At 50.0% G+C, this 18,299-nt stretch overlaps 1 protein-coding gene across 1 annotated transcript in view; it reads left to right on the top strand.

The window, feature by feature from the left end:
* Positions 1 to 16,867, top strand: part of COL15A1 (collagen type XV alpha 1 chain) — a 101,988-nt gene extending 85,121 nt beyond the window's left edge. Inside the window, exons 31-41 of the mRNA XM_044265271.1 lie at positions 758 to 838; positions 1,446 to 1,495; positions 1,598 to 1,699; positions 2,592 to 2,736; positions 5,818 to 5,882; positions 7,500 to 7,628; positions 7,778 to 7,837; positions 8,572 to 8,625; positions 12,704 to 12,889; positions 14,501 to 14,616; positions 15,779 to 16,867. Of these exons, the coding sequence (XP_044121206.1) occupies positions 758 to 838; positions 1,446 to 1,495; positions 1,598 to 1,699; positions 2,592 to 2,736; positions 5,818 to 5,882; positions 7,500 to 7,628; positions 7,778 to 7,837; positions 8,572 to 8,625; positions 12,704 to 12,889; positions 14,501 to 14,616; positions 15,779 to 15,992 (1,202 nt within the window). The 3' untranslated portion in view covers positions 15,993 to 16,867. The remainder of the gene's footprint in view (positions 1 to 757; positions 839 to 1,445; positions 1,496 to 1,597; positions 1,700 to 2,591; positions 2,737 to 5,817; positions 5,883 to 7,499; positions 7,629 to 7,777; positions 7,838 to 8,571; positions 8,626 to 12,703; positions 12,890 to 14,500; positions 14,617 to 15,778) is intronic.
* Positions 16,868 to 18,299: the final 1,432 nt, after the last annotated feature.

Raw genomic sequence — 18,299 nt, 5'->3', positions numbered from 1 at the left:
CCCCAGCCCCATCTCTAGGCTCAAGGGTACTGCTCTGTTGATCTGTCACACCTCTTGGGAACTAGGAATGCAGAGATCTGGTGTCTCCCCGACCTGTCAAAGTGGGCACAGGGGATTGCTTCCCTTCCCCAGTGCTGAAGTTCCAGAAGGCTCCCTCCCCTGCCTCTTCTCCATAGAAAGAGTTGGAGAGACAGGTTGCTTCTCATAAGTCCTAAGAGATGGTGGTGGGGGACACAGCTGGGATCCTTCCAGCTTTGTACATGGAATACTTAGCTCCCTTGGTGTCCTCTGAGGGCACCCCTGAGAGATTCCTTTCCTCCCCTGCACCACCGTATTGCACAGGCAGAGAGGAGATGGCACTGGAAGCTTGACGGGGTGTTGAGCCTGTGAGGGTGTGTGCATGCAGCTGTCCAGGAGAGGGTTACCGGCAGCCTCCGCTGGGCCCCCACCATGCACTACAGCCCCTAAGTTTAGCACTCACTCTGTCCTGTCTTGCATTATCCTTCATATGTCCATCTCCCCAGGCAGACAGAGCTTTGCAAGGTGAGGAATTGTGTCTCATGTATCTACTTCTGCCCTCCCCATCATTTAGCAAAGGATTTCATACCTTCAATAGGCCTTTGTTTATTGAGTGGACTTTGCTAAAGGGGCTCAGTGTGAAAACTTGTCTCAGAAATATTTTATATAGAATGAAGGTGATTTTCCATTGTTGTTTTTTTTTAAAAACAAAACAGAACCTATATGTGTTTGATGACAGGTGTTAAAGGAGAAAAAGGATCCTGGGGTCTTCCCGGCTCAAAAGGAGAAAAAGGCGACCAGGGGGCCCAGGGACCACCAGGTATTCCAACTCTTGTTCTGGATCTTGCCTTGGATCTTTGTTCATGGGAAATCCAACTGACTGAGCCAGAAAGTAAGACACATTTTACTACCACACTGACCGCAAGCTCCATGGAGTTCTAGAGAGACCCAGTCATGGGCCACACATACATGCGATGAAACATTGGCAGGAGAGACCGTTCCAATCATTCATGCTTCCTGTGCAAAACAAGGCCCACAGAGGGCCAGGGACATGCCCAGGATCCCACAGTGTCCGGGTTGTGGGGCCCAGCCTAGGGGCCCAAGTCTAGTGCCTACTCTGTGAGCTAAACCAATGTGAGGTCACCTCCACTAGGGAATAATGATGGTTGCCAACTTGGAGACTTTTATTTATTTATTTTAAAGATTATTTATTTTGGGGGGGCATGCTAGCAGGGGAAGGAATAGAGAGAGAAGGAAAGCATGGAGCCCAGTGCGAAGCTCGATCTCACAGCCCTGAGATCATAACCTGAGCCAAAATCAAGAACCAGATGCCCAACTGACTGAGCCATCCAGGTGCCCCTTGGAAACTTTTGGTTTTGAATTGCTGAGGTTATACTTGTGAATTTTACACAGCATTTCCTTTTCAGGCCCTCCTGTAGATCCGGCTTACCTGAGACACTTTCTAAACAGCTTGAAGGTGAGTTTTTCTCTACCAGACATTTGGCTCGTGTTTCCAAGTACTTGGGCTTAGGTCATAGACTGCTTCTTCTTACTCTTACTGAATGTTCTTGGCTTACAGGGGGAGAATGGAGACCAGGGGATCAAAGGAGAAAAAGGAGACTCTCACAGTGACTTCTCTGTGTCGGGGCCTCCAGGCCTGCCAGGAAGTCCCGGCTTGGTTGTGAGTAGTGACTTCTCCTCGCCATCTGCCTCAGTGAGCCCAGCTTCCCTGAAGCCCCCCTGCAGGACCAGGCAGTTGGAGAGACAAGGGTCTGTCACAGCACCACAAGCTGGAGACAGGACTTGGGGATTGGCTTCCCTCCCTTGTATTTCTTTACTGATGGGGAGGTTGGCCGAGACCCATGGAGGAAAGGGAGCAGGCTGTGGCCGGATGCATTCTGGCAACTTCCAGGTCATTCACCACATTTCCTTATTCACGTCAATGGTGGAAAATTCACTCAACCCAAGGAGTTACGAATCGTGAATGTATGAGATAATGAAGGTGGAAGGGAAGGGGAGGGAGATATTTTAGGAGGGGCTCTTTGATTCTTCTGAAATGTCATCAAAGAAGGAAACCCTAGATAGGCTTGGTCTTCTTAGGATGCCAAGTTTCTCCAGCTCACAGGAGAGAAATTCAGGTTATGCCTCCAGTGAGATAATGACCAGATCATGACCCTCAGGAGCCCTAAGCAAACTCTGGTCCCAGAGCTCACCACAAGGGTGGACCCCGCAGAGCCAGGAGACGGGGGGTCCACTTCTTCTTCGAGAATTGACTTTGACACTGAAAAAGCCCCATCCTCTCTCTGTGCCTGAGTTTCCCGATCTGTGAAATGCAAAGTTGGGGCCCTTCTGACTGCAGGGCTCTGTGGAGTTGAACACGGTGCATAGACATGGACGTGGACATGGACATGGAGCATGATGACTGCACTGCTGTTCTCTAGCTCTTCTTCTGCCAGAGCTGTGCCTGGCATGGAGGCTAATTACTGACTTTTAACCACCTACAGAGACAGCTGGGGCCTCTAGAGAATTGATGCTGCGTTTTCTTTTCTGTTACTGTGCTCTTGCCTTGACAGGGCCAGAAAGGGGAGACTGTCGTCGGGCCCCAGGGACCCCCAGGGGCTCCTGGCCTGCCTGGGCCTCCTGGCTTTGGAAGACCTGGATCCCCTGGGCCACCAGGACCCCCAGGGCCACCAGGACCCCCAGCCATCCTTGGAGCAGGTTAGTACCGTGCATCGTGGTCTTTCATGCTTCTCTGCTGTTGTGCTCAGAGTCAGCTGCCCCAGCTGAGTGGCAAGTCCGGGCCACACTGAGTGACAGAGAGCTATTTCCTGGACAGGACTTTCTTTCTTCTCTCTTTTTTTAAACTGGTATGTAATTTACACACCATAACATTTACCCATTCAAAGCGTACAGTTCAGTGGTCTTTAATACATTCACAAGGTCATGTTGTCATCTCCTCTCATTCCAGAACGTTTTTATCATCCCGAAAAGACACCCTGCACCAATGGGCAGTCATTCTTGCCCTCCTCCCCCCACCCCCTGCCCCAGACCTGGGCACGCAAAAGTGTACTTGCTATTGCTCTGGCTTGGCCTCTCTGGGCCTGTCCTATCTGAGGGCTCACACCCCACATGGCCTTCTGTGTCTGGCTGCCTCCCCTCCGTGTGATGCCCTCCGGGCTCAACCGTGCTGTAGTATGCCCTAGCTCCTCCTTCCTCGCTCGGGCTGAGTGCCAGTCCGCTGCGTGAACCCGCTACCTCCTGCTGCTGCACTCCTCGGCTGCTGGACACCTGCGTTGTTTCTGCTTCTTGGCTGTTGGGAATAATGCTGCTGGGAACATTCGCATACGCATTCTTGGGTGGACATACGTGTTCAAGTCTCTCGGGGGTGTGCTGCTCGGCCTGGCCTTGCCGGGTGCCAGAGACACGTGTTCACTCTGTTTCGCCTTTTGAGAACCTGCTGACCTGCTTTCCAAAGTGGCCACCCTGTTTCTGCAGCCCCTCCAGCAGCGCAGGCCGGCCCCGGTGTCTGCTCGCTGCCACTCATCCCTGTTAGTCTTCTACCCGTTTTATTCCAGACGGCGCCCAGCGCCATGAACAGGAAGCTTGCGGTGGTTTTTGTTCGCCTTTCCCTACAGCCTAGAGACATGGAACACCTTTTCATGGGTGGGTGGGAACTTCTTGGCTGCTTTGTCAATGCCTGGCCCTCAGGGGACTCCAGGACGAGTGTCGATTCGAACTCTCTATAAAACTCTCCCTACCCAGAGGTCTCACTCCCTCAAACAACAAGCAGGTGAAGTACAGGAAAATCTCCCTTTACTGAACGTTCACCAAGCGCCCGCACTCCGTCCGTCCCTCGCCTACGTCATTTCGTGGAATTCTCACAGAGCCCTTCAAGGAAAGTACTAGCATCTCCATTTCACAGATGAGGAAAGTGAGACCCACAAATGTTTCCAAGGTCACATAGCTAATTAGGGGCACTGATGGGAAGCAGACCTAGGTCAGCATCGCTCCAAAGCCCGTGTTCCGCCTCCCGGGCCCATGGTGGAAAAGCAGCAGTCAGAGCATGTGTGTGTCACTTTTGTTGTTTGTACCGGCACGAGCCGTGTGTGACGAAAGGACCCCCAGGAAGGGAAGGGTCAGGGACATCAGGGAGAACCTTACACAGGAGGTGGTTTGGGGATTGGGCTTTTGGAGGGTTTTGGCGGCAAGTGATGGAAATTTAACTCAAACTAGCTTAAGCAGAAGGGAAATTTATTGGATGTGAAGAAGGAGGTGAATCTTTCTTTGTGGGAGGGACCGGCCTACAGCTTCACCTCAGGCATAGCCTAGAACCGCGGACTCAACCCCTGCAGGGATTCTCTGGCCATCTCCTGTCTCGGCTTCTCTCTGTGTGCTAGCTTCACGTTTCTTCACCACAGACCACATCCCCTGCACGGTGGGAAATATGGTTACTGACAGCTCAGACTTTCCACCGCTCAGCTGGAAATCTTGGCCTTCTTTCTCGGTTTTAGTCTGAAAGGTCCTGGGGTGGAGAAGGCCTAGGGAAGAATTCTGACTAACCTGGCCTGGCCCCGATGCCCAGCTGTGGGCCAGTCACCTGTGGCCAGAAGGCGGGATCACGTGAGAACAGGACGGTGCCTTCTGAATCCAAATGGTGCGGGGTCGTGGGGAGGGAAGATCTCAAGAGAAAGAGGAAGTGAGGATCCTCGTCCAACAAAGAAAGAAGTTGCTGGGCAGATGAAACCAGAGGAGCCAACATAACCTTGGGGGATGCGCAGCAGTGGCAGGAGGAGGGACACTACAGGATGCAGGAATCTGTTGTTCACAGCCGCTCAGGTCTCCTCGCTCCACTGACGAAGGACTGTGTCGCACCTAGGGCACGCCGTCCCCGGGTACAAAATGTCCTGTCAATTAGCCCACTTAATCTTCGCAGCGACCCCGGAGGGAGAGGGAATGGATATTATTATAAAACTCATTTCATGGATGAAGACACTGAGGCTCAGAGAGGCTAGGAGACTTGTTCAAGGTCACAAATCGTCCTAAGGACTTGGCTGAGATCCAAACCCAGGTCCTCCAACCCTCTCTTCGCCAGACATTCAGCATCTATGTAATGATTTTCAAGTCCTGTGTCAGAACTGCGGACTTCCTTGCCCAGGAGCAATCTCATAGGATAATTTTACTGGGAACTTGCCAAAACATCCTGAACTGCCAAGAGCTTTGCAGATTTGGGGGTGGGAGTGGGGGGCGGGGTTTGGAGAGGTAGGAGGAGAGCACAGGCTCGAGCATTTTTCTAGGGAAGAGGGCTCTGACTCTTCAAACACTGCGAACCTCTGTCGGGGATCCTGTGTCATTTGTGTAAAGCACATCCCTGGTTTCGATCTTTTCTCCGTTCTCACTACAGCCCAGGGAAGAGGAAAGGCTGGTTTACATTTCACAGGTGAGGAGGCAGGGGTTCAGGGAGCTTGTTGTTTCCTCAAGACATTTTTGGAAACTCCACTCAGACTGTCCTATATGAACAACAGAAACAACAGGGATGCAGTCACTTGCGAAACTGAGAAAGTCCTAGTGTGGCTTCATGTGCGGTTACCATCAAGAATCCCGACTCTCTCCGAAACCTGTCAGCATGGCGGAGTCCCAGGCTGGGCCCACAGCCCCTCAGCTGCACTTGGAAGGCTCAGGGCTCCGCAGTGCTCTGAATGGGGCTGTGAGGGCTCCCCTTGGTGACCACCCCCACCGACACCTGAGGTGTTTTGAGGAGAGGGTTCCTTTTTGTAACCTCTCTTTTCTGCTTTGTCTTAGCTGTGGCCCTTCCAGGCCCGCCCGGCCCTCCAGGACAGCCAGGGCTTCCTGGATCCAGAAACCTGGTCAGTATTATTACCACTGCACATTTCTCCTTCTGCTCTGGCTGGGTTTCCTTAGCATTTCAGCTATGGGGTGTAGGGGCTGGCACACTTTTTAGGTAAGAATTAGGTCTCCGCATAGAATTGGTATAATTCCATGTAAAGAGGTTCTTTCTGGTGTCTTTAGGTGACTTACCAGGTAAAAAGAGAAGAGAATACAAAATCATTTATGACTCTGGTTCCACCCTTCTAATCCTTAATTGACTAAACAGTCACAAGAACCAAGTCGATTACATCCAACACCAGAAGCATCAGAGTATCAGCAGGCTCACGACAGGGCCCCTGCTGGTCCTTGCACCTTCTTGCTCCTTCCCCCGGACATCTCTCGTGCATTCGTTCCCCTGCACACCGTGGGCCCAAAGTGTAGCGAGTGCTCAGAGATGATTACCATGCCCAGGAAGAGGGACAAACACCTCGCAAGGATGCCCAGAGTCCTGGGAATGCTCTGAGATCTTGGCTGGATTTTAGCTGGAAAATGTAGCTGTCAAAGGAAAAAAATCATCCAGCAGCTGACAGAATGTTGACAATGGGTGACTTTGGGGGCATGTCTAAGCCATTTTGATGCCCAAAGTCATGATTTTCAAGAGTAGGTGAAAACTAACTTTTTATGCTCTTTCTCAGTTAAGATGAAAAAATATAGGCTCTCTTGGCCGATGTTTCTCAGAGGTATGATGCCTCTCAGCAGGTTTTGGTAACTTTTGTGGCTGCTCCTAGAGTGGCCAAGATGGACAGCTGATCTTTTCCTAGACGATTCTAGACAGAGAAATTACAGACCCCCCATTGCCTCTCATGTATTTAATATTACAACTTTTTTGTTTAATTTTTTATTTTTATGAAAATAAAATCTAATTTTATTTAATTTTTACAATTTTACAATTTATTGTAATTGAAATCTATTTAATTGTACCCAGTTGGGCAAAAAAGTTTCCAAACCTAAGTGGAATGGCCCACTGGCTTGCGTTTCTTATTCCAAATGAAAGCAAACTTGAAACTCTTTAAGGACTAGCAGGAGTTGGGGCACCTGGGTGGCTCAGTGGGTTAAAGCCTCTGCCTTCAGCTCAGGTCATGATCCCAGGGTCCTGGGATTGAGCCCCGCATCGGGCTCTCTGCTCAGCAGGGAGCCTGCTTCCCCCTCTCTCTCTGCCTGCCTCTCTGCCTACTTGTGATCTCTGTCTGTCAAATAAATAAATAAAATCTTAAAAAAAAAAAAAAAAAAAAGAAGGACTAGCAGGAGTTGAACTCATTTAACGTCACGGCCACGAAGCCATCATACAGATCCAAGTGGCAAAATGTACCCATGGTTTTGCAGATGCCAAGACCCAAGAAAGACAACCTTCTGTATAGTTTAACTGTCCTCATGCCCCTAGAATATCATCTTCCTATTTTCCTTTATTCATTACAGTTCCAATTTGTGCTCTGAGCTAATTGGTGTTTTTGTTTCCTCATAAAGAAATGTCCTTTGGCTATTAATGAAGTTACATATGTCTCAAAGGCACAAAGAGCCTTTCACTGGCTGTGAGGGGAATCCGGCCACCGCTCTAGCGATAACAGCACTGTTGGGAATGGAAAACTTTCTGACAGGTGACAGCATTTAGCACCATGGATGACATGCTGCAGAAAGCACATCTGGTCATTGAAGGGACCTTCATCTACCTGAGGGACAGCACGGAGTTCTTCATTCGGGTCCGAGATGGTTGGAAGAAATTACAGGTAAATTCTTAAGCTTCCTTTTAACAAGCTGCCTGCAGATACCCTCTAAAAATAATAATCTACCCCCTGGAAATGCCATTTTTCTGTTTTGAAACTAGGCTGACACTCTCCGGTTGATGTTTCATTTTCAACATATTGTTTTCTTTCAGCTAGGAGAACTGATCCCCATTCCTGCCGACAGCCCGCCACCCCCCGCGCTCTCCAGCAATGTGAGTAGTTACCCTGCCTTCCTTCTCCCGCCGTCACTCATCAGCATCCACGAAGGCCCCCTCAGTGTCCAGAACCAAGCTTTCCAACCTCTGCCCAGCCAACTCTGCAGGGTTTAGTCCCTGGCGGAAGCCCAGAAATTCCCAAATGCCAACAGAATGCTCTCATAGGAGAGCAGAGCAGCAACCGTACCCAGAGGGTGGAGACCTGCTATTTCCATGTCGTAGCTAAATTCTCTTGGGCAATGAGGGGTTTCGAACCCCTTTTGGTCTCAGTTTATTCCCCTGTGAAATCGTGGTTGGCATACGTGGTCTAGAAGAGCCCCTTTACTTTTTGCACTCTGTGACTTCTTTGCCTGATAAGACCATCAGCAACTTCCATTGTCCATTTTTGGCCCTGCAGCAACCCCCTGAGGCACATCTTGCCATCCCCACCCTGCCTTGTGGGGAAACAGAGGCTCTGAGTTAAAGTGGATAAGTTGGTTCTAAGACGCGGTCTTCTGCTTCCTCAGTTCTGTGTTCCCTGTAAAAGATTGGAGAATATCCCCTCCCTTCCTGAGGATCCTGTCTTCCTGGTTGGGGAGCGGGGGGCCCAGGGAGGGGGAGGCATGAAACTCCTAAGAGTGTCCTGGAGACAATGACAGATGATGCAAAGCATCACAGTCGCCCCTTGGTGTGTGCTGAGGATCAGACTGGATGCTTATTCAGGACCATTTATTTCCTCTTTTATGTGACAGCCACATCCGCCTCCGCTGATGCCGCTCTCAAGTGTCAGTTACGAGAGACCTGTTGTAAGTACGGTTCATGCTTTTTCCCCCCTGCAGGTGCTGGGTGCGTGTCCACCAATGTGTACTCCCCCGCCCTGTGCCTGGAGCCCTCCCCCTTCCCCTCAAGATGCATAGAGACTAGGGTGGGGGGCAACCCAAAAACCAGGGAGTTACGATAGTTGGTAAGTCATCGAGGCGAGGCACACACTGGGTGCTGGAGGAACAAGGAACCTCAAAAAATTCTGCCTTCTTTATTAGAGGGAGCCCCTAAACTAAGACCTAAAGGAGAGTTGAGAGCAGGAGAGAGGCAGGCGGGGGGGAGAGAGTGGACATACTCGTGGCAGAGGGGATTTGGAACAGCGGGAGGCAGGGGGAGGTACTGGGCATTCGTGGAACAGCAGGTATTTCGTCTGGCTGAAGAGGCAGGTTTTAAGGCAGAGAAGGGAGAAGTTTAGTTGGCAGAGGGCAAGGGCCTGTCAGTGAAGCTAAGGGCTTTGACCTATTCCAGCGGGCAATGAAGAGCTACTGAAGGGTCGCAAACAAGAAAAGAGTCTCTAAGATGGGCATTTCAGAGATTACCTTGGTTACGGTGTACACATGGTTTGGAAGGGACAGGCCCAGGAGCCCAAGGACAGTCAGGTGGCTATTGTATTCCTTGAACCAGGATCACAGCGGTGAACACATAGAAAAATACGATTGGGGAGAAAATAAGACAGGAGTGACAGATTTGGTCCCCGGTACAGATACGGGGCAGCGGGGATGAGGGCGGTCGGGAACGACGCCCAGGTTTCTGCTTGGATCGTCAAGGGTGCTGCTTTTCTTCCGGAGGGCCGTTGTGTTGCCAGAATGACAGCGCTGACCCTTTTCCTTCATGAGCTTAAGTGAAGGTGTTTAGATCACTGCAGGAACCTCCTGAAACTCAACAGCAGGAAGTACAGCTTCCTGGGACTCCTGTGGGACTCCTGTCCCTGCTGTTTGTCTGCGCTGCGACAGGGCGGCTTCTGCAAGGTTCTCTCTTCCTGCCGCCTTTCCACCCCCATCCCAACACGCACACATAGGTCACATCCACAAGCTTGCACGCCACTTTGGGTTGTCGTGGCACTGATCTTGGTCCCAGCTCCAGGGGGTCTTGCAGCTGGAGAGCCCGGTACACCTGACTCGGTCCAGGGTCTGTGTGGAGAGGTCATCTGCAGGGGTCATCTTGGGCTCATTGCCCACTCCTAGCCAAATCGAGCGTAGCCAGGAGAATGAGATTGAATGGCCTAAGGCCATGCCTTTTTAACGAGGGTCCTGGGGCGTTTTCAAAGAACAAGACCTGGATTCGCAGGCAGAAACGTGTTTTTGGGGGGTTTTGCCACTCACCAGTCAGGACCCCCTCGGGGGCACAGTGAGTCTGAGCTACCCATAGGATATGTGAATGGAGGCCTCCCAGAGGGAGTCGGATTGGGGGCCTGGTCTGGAGGTGCTACGGACCTGGGAGTCTTCTGCCGAGCTGTGACCTGGGTGAGGAGGGTGGTAGGATTCCCAAAAGAGAGTGTGTGCACTGAGCAGGGCTGGAGAGCATAGAGCAAAAGCAGAAAGGAGCTGATGGAAGAATCATGAGAACAAATAGAAGCCATAGCCCGAGAGGAGGAAAGAATGCCAAGCAAGGTAGAAGCCAGCAGCGTCAGAAGCTGCCAAGAGGTCTATCCGAAGAACAAAATAGTGTCCCCCAAATTTAGAAGCCAGAGATGAGCATATCTGGGTCGTGGGGGGGATGCCAACAAGATTCCGAATGCTTGAGAGGACATAGGAGGTGAGATGAGGAAAGAGAGATGCGTGGGGAGGTCACCCTTCCAAAAGTTCAGCCATGAAGGGGAGAAGTTGGGGCAGCAGCTGAAGGATGTTTTAAAGTAGTATTTTATCCATTCTAAAGTCATGTGTGTTTTGTAGAAAATCTGGGCAATAAATGAAAAGAATGGAGAAGGAAACAGTAAATCCCCAATAACTTTACCAAAACTACAACCACTCCCCAGATCACCCTTTTAACATTTGACTATTGGACTTGTGTTGTCTTCATAAAAACGATAGCATGTTCATTATTAAAAATGTCCTGGCTCTTAGAGAAATACAGACATGAGAGCACAAAAGCCCCCCGTCTTGCCATTTGGAAACAACCATCATTCCAGATAGTTCCTTATGTATCTTTGTAAAAAAAAAAAAAAAAGGTGGACATGGATGGGATTCGAGGGATGCATGCACCTGTGCCCCTTCTTCAGGTGTCCCCTGGTGTGGGGACGCCATCCTCTGGTGACTGCACTTGGGTGTAGCCACGAGAAGTATGCTGGTTGGAAGGTTGTGGAACCCTAGGGCCTTGTCCCTCGGGTGCTGGTCCTCAGGTCAGTGGGAAGGAGGAAGACAGAGCCTGTGTGTGAGGCTGGAAGTTTGGTGGCCTGAAAGTGGTCTTGGTGAGTGAGCAGCGGGCTGCAGCTGCCTCCTCATCCTCAGGCTGGTGCTGGGAGGGCTGCAGGGGAAGCCTTGTCTCAGGTAGGGGGCAAAGGGTGTGCTTGACCTGGACCTCTATCCAGCTTGACAATGCAGGCAGAACCAGGGATAGAAAAACAGGAAGAAACTGGGAGGTGTGGCATGCGTGGTCTCTTCTCTTCAAAATGGGGAAGGAAAGGGGTGGCGAAACAGAGAAGAATGTCCCAAGAAGCATAGGGGAGACTGCGTGGAATGGTCTGAATGTTGTGGTTCATGGCGGCCAGACCCTTGCTGAGTGGGAGAATGCCAACATGGCGACCCTTGGTGTTGGGCCATGTAGAAGCTTGGTGCTGGGGACGTTCAGCCCAGAGAGGCAGCTCAGGAATGGGGAGAGAAGCTCTGACCACCTCCTGCCTCACCCCACAGGGCTCATTTCGTGTCTTTTGGTTTAAGACCTTTTGAAATATTTTTCTTCTCTGGGGACGTGGGCCAGCCCTCTCCGAGGTGACATCAAAGAGGGAGAGGACCACTTCTAGACACATGCCACAGAATGTATTCCAGAGGGCACAGCACAAAGGCTGGGAGAGAGGCATGGGTTTGGGGAGAAGAAGTGTGGGAGAAAACAGACTATGGAACGACTTTTATTTTGGCCGCTGCCCAAGGTGGCAGGAATGTGAGGCTCGAGTTACTGTGTGACCCCTAGTTTCTAAAAGGGTCTACCCAGCAGTCTTAGCCAGAAATGTCATGACTTTCTCCTTTCAGTGCCTTTCCCTCTGGACCCTCATGATCAGCCCCAACCTACTCGGGGAGTAAAGGAAAGGGCAAGGCCAGCCAGCGTGGTGGAGTTCTGGGATCCAGTACCAAAGCTGGCTTAAATCCCTTTTGGAAGCTGAACTAGGGCAGACCCAGGAGTCTCCAGCAGATGGCCTGCACCCTGGGTTCAGATCTCTAAAGTGCTTGCTTTTGTTTTGTTTTGTTTTGTTTTTTAGTTTCCTGAATTTTTTTTCCCAATTTATTTATTTTCAGAAAAACAGTATTCATTATTTTTTCACCACACCCAGTGCTCCATGCAAGCTGTGCCCTCTATAATACCCACCACCTGGTACCCCCAACCTCCCACCCCCCCGCCACTTCAAACCCCTCAGACTGTTTTTCAGAGTCCATAGTCTCTCATGGTTCACCTCCCCTTCCAATTTACCCAAATTCCCTACTCCTCTCTAACGCCCCTTGTCCTCCATGCTATTGGTTATGCTCCACAAATGAGTGAAACCATATGATAATTGACTCTCTCTGCTTGACTGATTTCACTCAGCATAATCTCTTCCAGTCCCGTCCATGTTGCTACAAAAGTTGGATATTCGTCCTTTCTGATGGAGGCTTTTGTTTTGTTTTCTGCTACACAGAGGACATGGTCACCATCTAGAGTGGGTCAGAGAGCTGAAGCCTGCTGCTTGGGCTCCGAGCTCCCTGCCCCAAAGACGGTCAGGCCAGGGCTGGAAAGCCTCCCTCAGGCAGAGGCTGAGGGACACCACCTGTAGCACCTTCTATCCTGGGGAATCCAGGGTCTTACCAGCAACCTGAGATGGGTATGCGGGTTGGATTTGGTTTCTAACTTTTAGCTCTCACTTACTTTTCACAGTTGCACTTGGTTGCCCTGAACACGCCGTTTTCTGGGGACTTCCGAGCTGATTTTCAGTGCTTCCAGCAGGCCAGGGCTGCGGGGCTGTTGTCCACCTACCGGGCCTTCCTATCCTCCCATCTGCAAGACCTCTCCACGGTTGTGAGGAAAGCAGAGAGATACAGCCTTCCGATCGTGAACCTCAGGGTAAGCATAAGTATTCTTCCCAGTGGCTGCTGGAGGCACTGGTCTCACAGAGACCGACATCGTCAGAGGCGTGCTGGTTCCAGACCCTGCCTGTCCCTGACTGGCTGTGTGCCTGGGTGGGTCAGTTGAACCTCTCTGTGCCTCAGCTTCCTGACATTTACCATGGTCCTTCCTGCTTAGATCGTATGACTCTCGGAGCAGACAAGTACAAAGTGCTTTCTCCCCATCATCTTAATAGACACTTCCAATAAAAAGGAGTTATTCTGTCCTCAAATCATTATATGTGGAAACTGAGGCACAAAGGGAGAGAGGAATTTGCTGAAAATCACTAGAAACCAGAAGTCAGGTCCTTGATGCCCAGTTTGGGATTCCCAGTTCCAGAGAGGAGCTGGTGAGCACTGGTCCCAGAGCAGAGCCCAATTGTCCTGGCCCCTACTTTGGTCCTCTTGGCACATCCAAACTGCCCGAACCTGGCAGGTATTTCTCTGCCCCTTTTTGCTGGCAAGGCACGGCCTTGTAGGACCCCTGTTCCACCACGGAAATGGCCGGTTCCTTTAATTCCATGAAGGGACAGCTCTGTTACCGCTCACACGCAGCCTGGACCCTGACCTCTCGCTGTATTTCACTTACTCTGAGACCTCCAAGGCCCTGTGACCCGTCGTGCTCCAATTTGGTACCTCCAGACGCCACACCTGGTCCTTTCCTTCTCTTTCCCTGAGGTTCTGTTCTGCCACATACACCCACTCAGATGACCCGTATTCTTGGAATACAGATAACTGAAGGGCACTAGGCTCCTTCAGGAAAAGGAGTGAGAGGGTCATCTCCATACAGTGAGTTTGGCACAAGCCCTGGCACAACTCTGAAGCTCAGTATATATGTAGAAAAATTTTTAAAAATAAAAATTAGTGCGGCACCTGGGTGGCTCAGTGGATCGGGCCTCTGCCTTTGGCTCGGATCGTGGTCTCAGTGTCCTGGGATTGAGCCCCGCATCGGGCTCTCTGCTTGGCAGGGATCCTGCATCCCTTCCTCTCTCTCTGCCTGCCTCTCTGCCTACTTGTGATCTCTCTCTCTCTGTGTCAAATAAAATAAAATAAAATAAAATCTTTGAAAAAAAATTAGTAAAGACCTAAAACACAGTTTTGATGGGGGGGGGGAACATTTATATGCCTATAATAAGAGAGATTACCTCAAGAAATAAACAATAAAAGCAAAAGGGTTCAAGGATGGATTGTAAAATCAAACCACAGACATTTCCTGAGTTCCCAGTCAGTCCAGACTCTGGGCCTGGGGCTGATGGCTTTGGCATGGGGTGGCCTCTCGGCTTTAAAGAATGAATAAATAGGGCACCTGGGTGGCACACTTGTGAAGCATCGGCCTTCGGCTCAGGTCATGATCCTAGAGTCCTGGGATCGAGCCCTGCATCGGACTCCCTGCTCTGTGGGAAGTGTGCTTCTCCCTCTCCCACTCTCCCTGCTGTGTTCCCTCTCTTGCTGTCTCTCTCTCTGTCAAATGAATAAATAAAATCTTTTTTAAAAAATGAATGAATAAATAGCTAGTCCAATAGCAGGCCCATAGCACAGTAACTCCAATGAAGTATTTCTACCTCTACAGGGCCAAGTACTTTTCAACAATTGGGACACAATTTTTTCTGGCCACGGAGGTCAGTTCAATACACATATTCCAATATACTCCTTTGATGGCCGAGATGTGATGACAGATCCTTCCTGGTAAGTTGGGGGTAAGCCCTCAAAGTATACGGAGTGATAGACAGTTTTAGGAGACATTCTAACAATGAGATGCTTTTACCAGCCACCCCTCTGGGCTGTTGCTAACACAGAGCCTCAGCCATGCAGCTGAAGGCCATAGAGAGGGCCCTGGTCTTGCAGCCGGAAAACCTGAGACCAGTCCCTTAATAAGGGACCTTTCAAGTTTCCTCCACATTATGAGCCACAGTGGCCTCACTGTGAAATGGACAACATGATCATATCTATGCCACGGGATTGCTGTGAGCATAAAATGATAAGTATGAGAACGTTTAGCATACTGTAGACACTCAGCAAATGGTAAGGAATGCTGTTCTTCATGATCCTTTAACCCTGTGCTGTGAGCTGTGCTCTAATTCTTTGGAAATGGTGTGTGCTATTAAGATTAAGACAACTTGGTTGGGGTGCCAGGGTGGCTCAGTCGATTGAGTATCTGAATCCTGATTTTGGTTCAGGTCTTGATCTCAGGGTCATGAGTTTAAGCCCCTCATTGGGCTCTACACAAGGCATGGAGCCTGCTTAAAAAAAAGAGAGAGGGATTAGAACAAGCTTGGCAAAGCTTTCCTCAGTGTCTACCCTATGCCAGGCCCGATGCCCACCCAGAAGGCATAGTAATAAACCTTTACAAGGCTCACAGTCTACAGGGGAGGACAATCACCACATAGCTACAGTTCTAGATGGAACATTGTAATTGTAAAATGGAGTAACAGGTATGATGATGGGAGCACAGAGGAAAGATTTATCCTTCTATGGGGCTGACAGTCAAGAAGGCTGCCTGTAAGAGGAGGCATTTAGGGGACTTTGAAAGACCAGAAGGAATCCCTGGTCTGAAAATGAAAGAGAAGCCACTCCAGACTATGAGACCTTGTGAGCAAAGGTTCAGAGTCACAAAAGCAGAGAGTACGGTCTGAGGACAGGTCCAAGCTGGGTGGGGATAGAATACAGGGTGTTTAGCTAGTTGGAAGGAGCGACGTTCCCCGTGGTGGGGAGAGACTATGATGTGGGGTCAGACCATGAAGAGCTCAAGAGTTGGACTTGATTTGTGACTTAGGCCTATTTGTTCTTCGATGAGGTACGCCACAAAGAAGCAACATCTCAAAAGTAATGCGGCACAATTCCTTTGCAGGCCCCAGAAGGTCATCTGGCACGGCTCCAGCCCCCATGGAGTGCGTCTTGTGGATAACTACTGTGAAGCGTGGCGAACCGCTGACATGGCCGTCACGGGACTGGCCTCCCCACTGAGCACGGGGAAGATTCTGGACCAGAAAACATACAGCTGTGCTAATAGGCTCATAGTTCTGTGTATCGAAAACAGTTTCATGACAGATGCCAGGAAGTAATGACCTTCCAATGATGCATAAGGGTTTTCCAGTTTTTCTTATGTGAAGAGTTGACACTGAAATCTAAAAGGTTTAAATGTTGTAAATATTAGTTTATTTTTTATTACACATTCATCACAACAGCAACCAAAGAAAACATACCTCAATACACTCAAAACTGAAGACATAAAGGACTCAGATCAAAAATAAAATCTGATCCATCTATTGGTGCTAGATTTTGCAGGAGGTCCCGTGCGGTGTGGACACGTCCCACCACGGTTAAGAGCGAGTTGAAAACAAAGGCCCCCTGCATTCTTCAGAAAGGAATTTCTTCCTTTAACCATTGTTGCTGAGTGTAAGATGTCCTTCATGTTTTCTCACAAAGTCAGTGTTTAGACATGTTACCCTTTCTAAGTTATGTGCCGACCGAAGGTCTTATTCTTCACGCATCTGTAATACGTATCCGTCCTTTGCTGTTCGTACAGAGACAGAACTGCTCAAAGGATCCCATTTGTATTTTCTGATATTACCAGACTTTAATGTTTATTTCCTAAACTATTATTGCCATCATGCTTTAGGAGTTTTATATTTTTACACAATTGTATTTTAGTATGGCATCTGTTTATATAACTCTGACTTGCTGGAAAAGTTTAAGCACCAAATGATCTGAAACTAGAAAAGAAATTGCGCCTAATGGCTATCTTTCCCTTGGAGGCCCTCCTCCCCACCCCCAGCCCCTTGATTGTATGACTTCCTTGGGGCCACACTCGAGAATTCCAGCTACCATTGAACCGACAGGTTCATGAAGATGAATTTTCTGAGATGCATATATCTTCATGCTGTATACTTCGATTTTTTTTCCATGTAAGTGAGCATAAAAACATCTTTTCCAGGCACTTTCTTCTGTTTGACTCTTTGCCCCCAGTTCCTTTATTCTCCACCACTGATCTGGAAGAGGCCCTGGGGCGAGTTGGGTCACCCTGCCGCTGCCACACAGCCCTCGGGAGATGATCAGAGAGCAGGAGGATTTCCCGTCATGCTCCTCTGGGCCTGCCTGTTGTCTCCCCCTTGGTGGGGGCAGCGTGGGGTGGGCAGAAGAACCCCAGCCCGGGAAACACGGTGAACTGTGACTGCAGCAACACGTGGCCTTGGGCAAGCCTGCTGGGTTCTTTCAAGGAGGTTGGCATGAAAGAGCCCTAATATCAGCTGCCAGTTATTAAACATCAACCTTATTATATGGCCCATTTGCCTTTCTTTTTTTTTTTTAAAGATTTTATTTATTTATTTGACAGAGAGAAATCACAAGTAGATGGAGAGGCAGGCAGAGAGAGAGAGAGGGAAGCAGGCTCCCTGCTGAGCAGAGAGCCCAATGCGGGACTCGATTCCAGGACTCTGAGATCATGACCTGAGCCGAAGGCAGCGGCTTAACCCACTGAGCCACCCAGGCGCCCGGCCCATTTGCCTTTCTTAATAACCCTGCAGGGTGGGTATTTTTAGCTCCACTTTACAAATGGGAAAAAAAAAAAAAAAAGTTGAGGCTCAGGAAGTCCCTTGTTCCTTGTTCCAGGTGGCCTAGCTGGTGAATGGTGGGGCTGCTTTCAGACATGGTCTGTGTCAGCTCTTTGCAAGGAACCCCTGCAGGAGGCTGCCTGTCTGCTCTCTCCAGCTCTGAGTCTGTGATGCTCTGGCTCTTGGCTTGACCCTGCAAGAGAAACGGAATCACCAAATCCACCCAAATAGTCCTTGAGGTAGGAAGGAAATTGAGGACAAAAAAAAAGCACACAGCTCAGAACCTCCACTTAGGGGCTTCCTAAATGAAAGAGTGATGAAGAATGTCTAATGAGTCACAGAATAAAAGGCAGTTGCAGGTTGGAAAGTCCCAGAAGTGGGTTGTTGAGGACTGTCCCACCTACCGAGTGACGGGGGGCTGGGAACTGCCTGGCATGGACGGGAACGGAGAGAGGAGCGGGGCAGGAGGCACCTGACGTCACGACGTGAAGACGCCGTCCATTTTAGTCAGAGCCCACCACGGCCGTGGGTCACAAAGTGGGCAGGGCAAGATGGGCGTTCAGGGCTAACCCCAGGAAGGGAGGTGAGTTTCCTGCCCTGGCTTCTCAGTCCTGCTTGGGCGCTGGACTCAGTATAACCAGCTGGTCCTCCTGGAAGAGGCCCCAAAGCAACCCAAGCCCTTTCAGTCTCTGAGAATGAAGGTCAAAATCCTGGGCATCCAAGACCCTTCCCTGAACAGCAGCTTTCACGTCACTTGCCAAAGGCCACCAGCCTGGTGTCCTCATGGGTCACTTCAGTGAGTCACATAGGCTCCTCTGC

Source organism: Neovison vison, chromosome 9 (genome assembly GCF_020171115.1).
Source record: "Neovison vison isolate M4711 chromosome 9, ASM_NN_V1, whole genome shotgun sequence".
In the NCBI taxonomy this organism is placed as follows: Eukaryota; Metazoa; Chordata; class Mammalia; order Carnivora; family Mustelidae; genus Neogale; species Neogale vison.
Note: the sequence above shows the minus strand (reverse complement) of the source record. Positions and strands in the feature narration are given on the sequence as shown.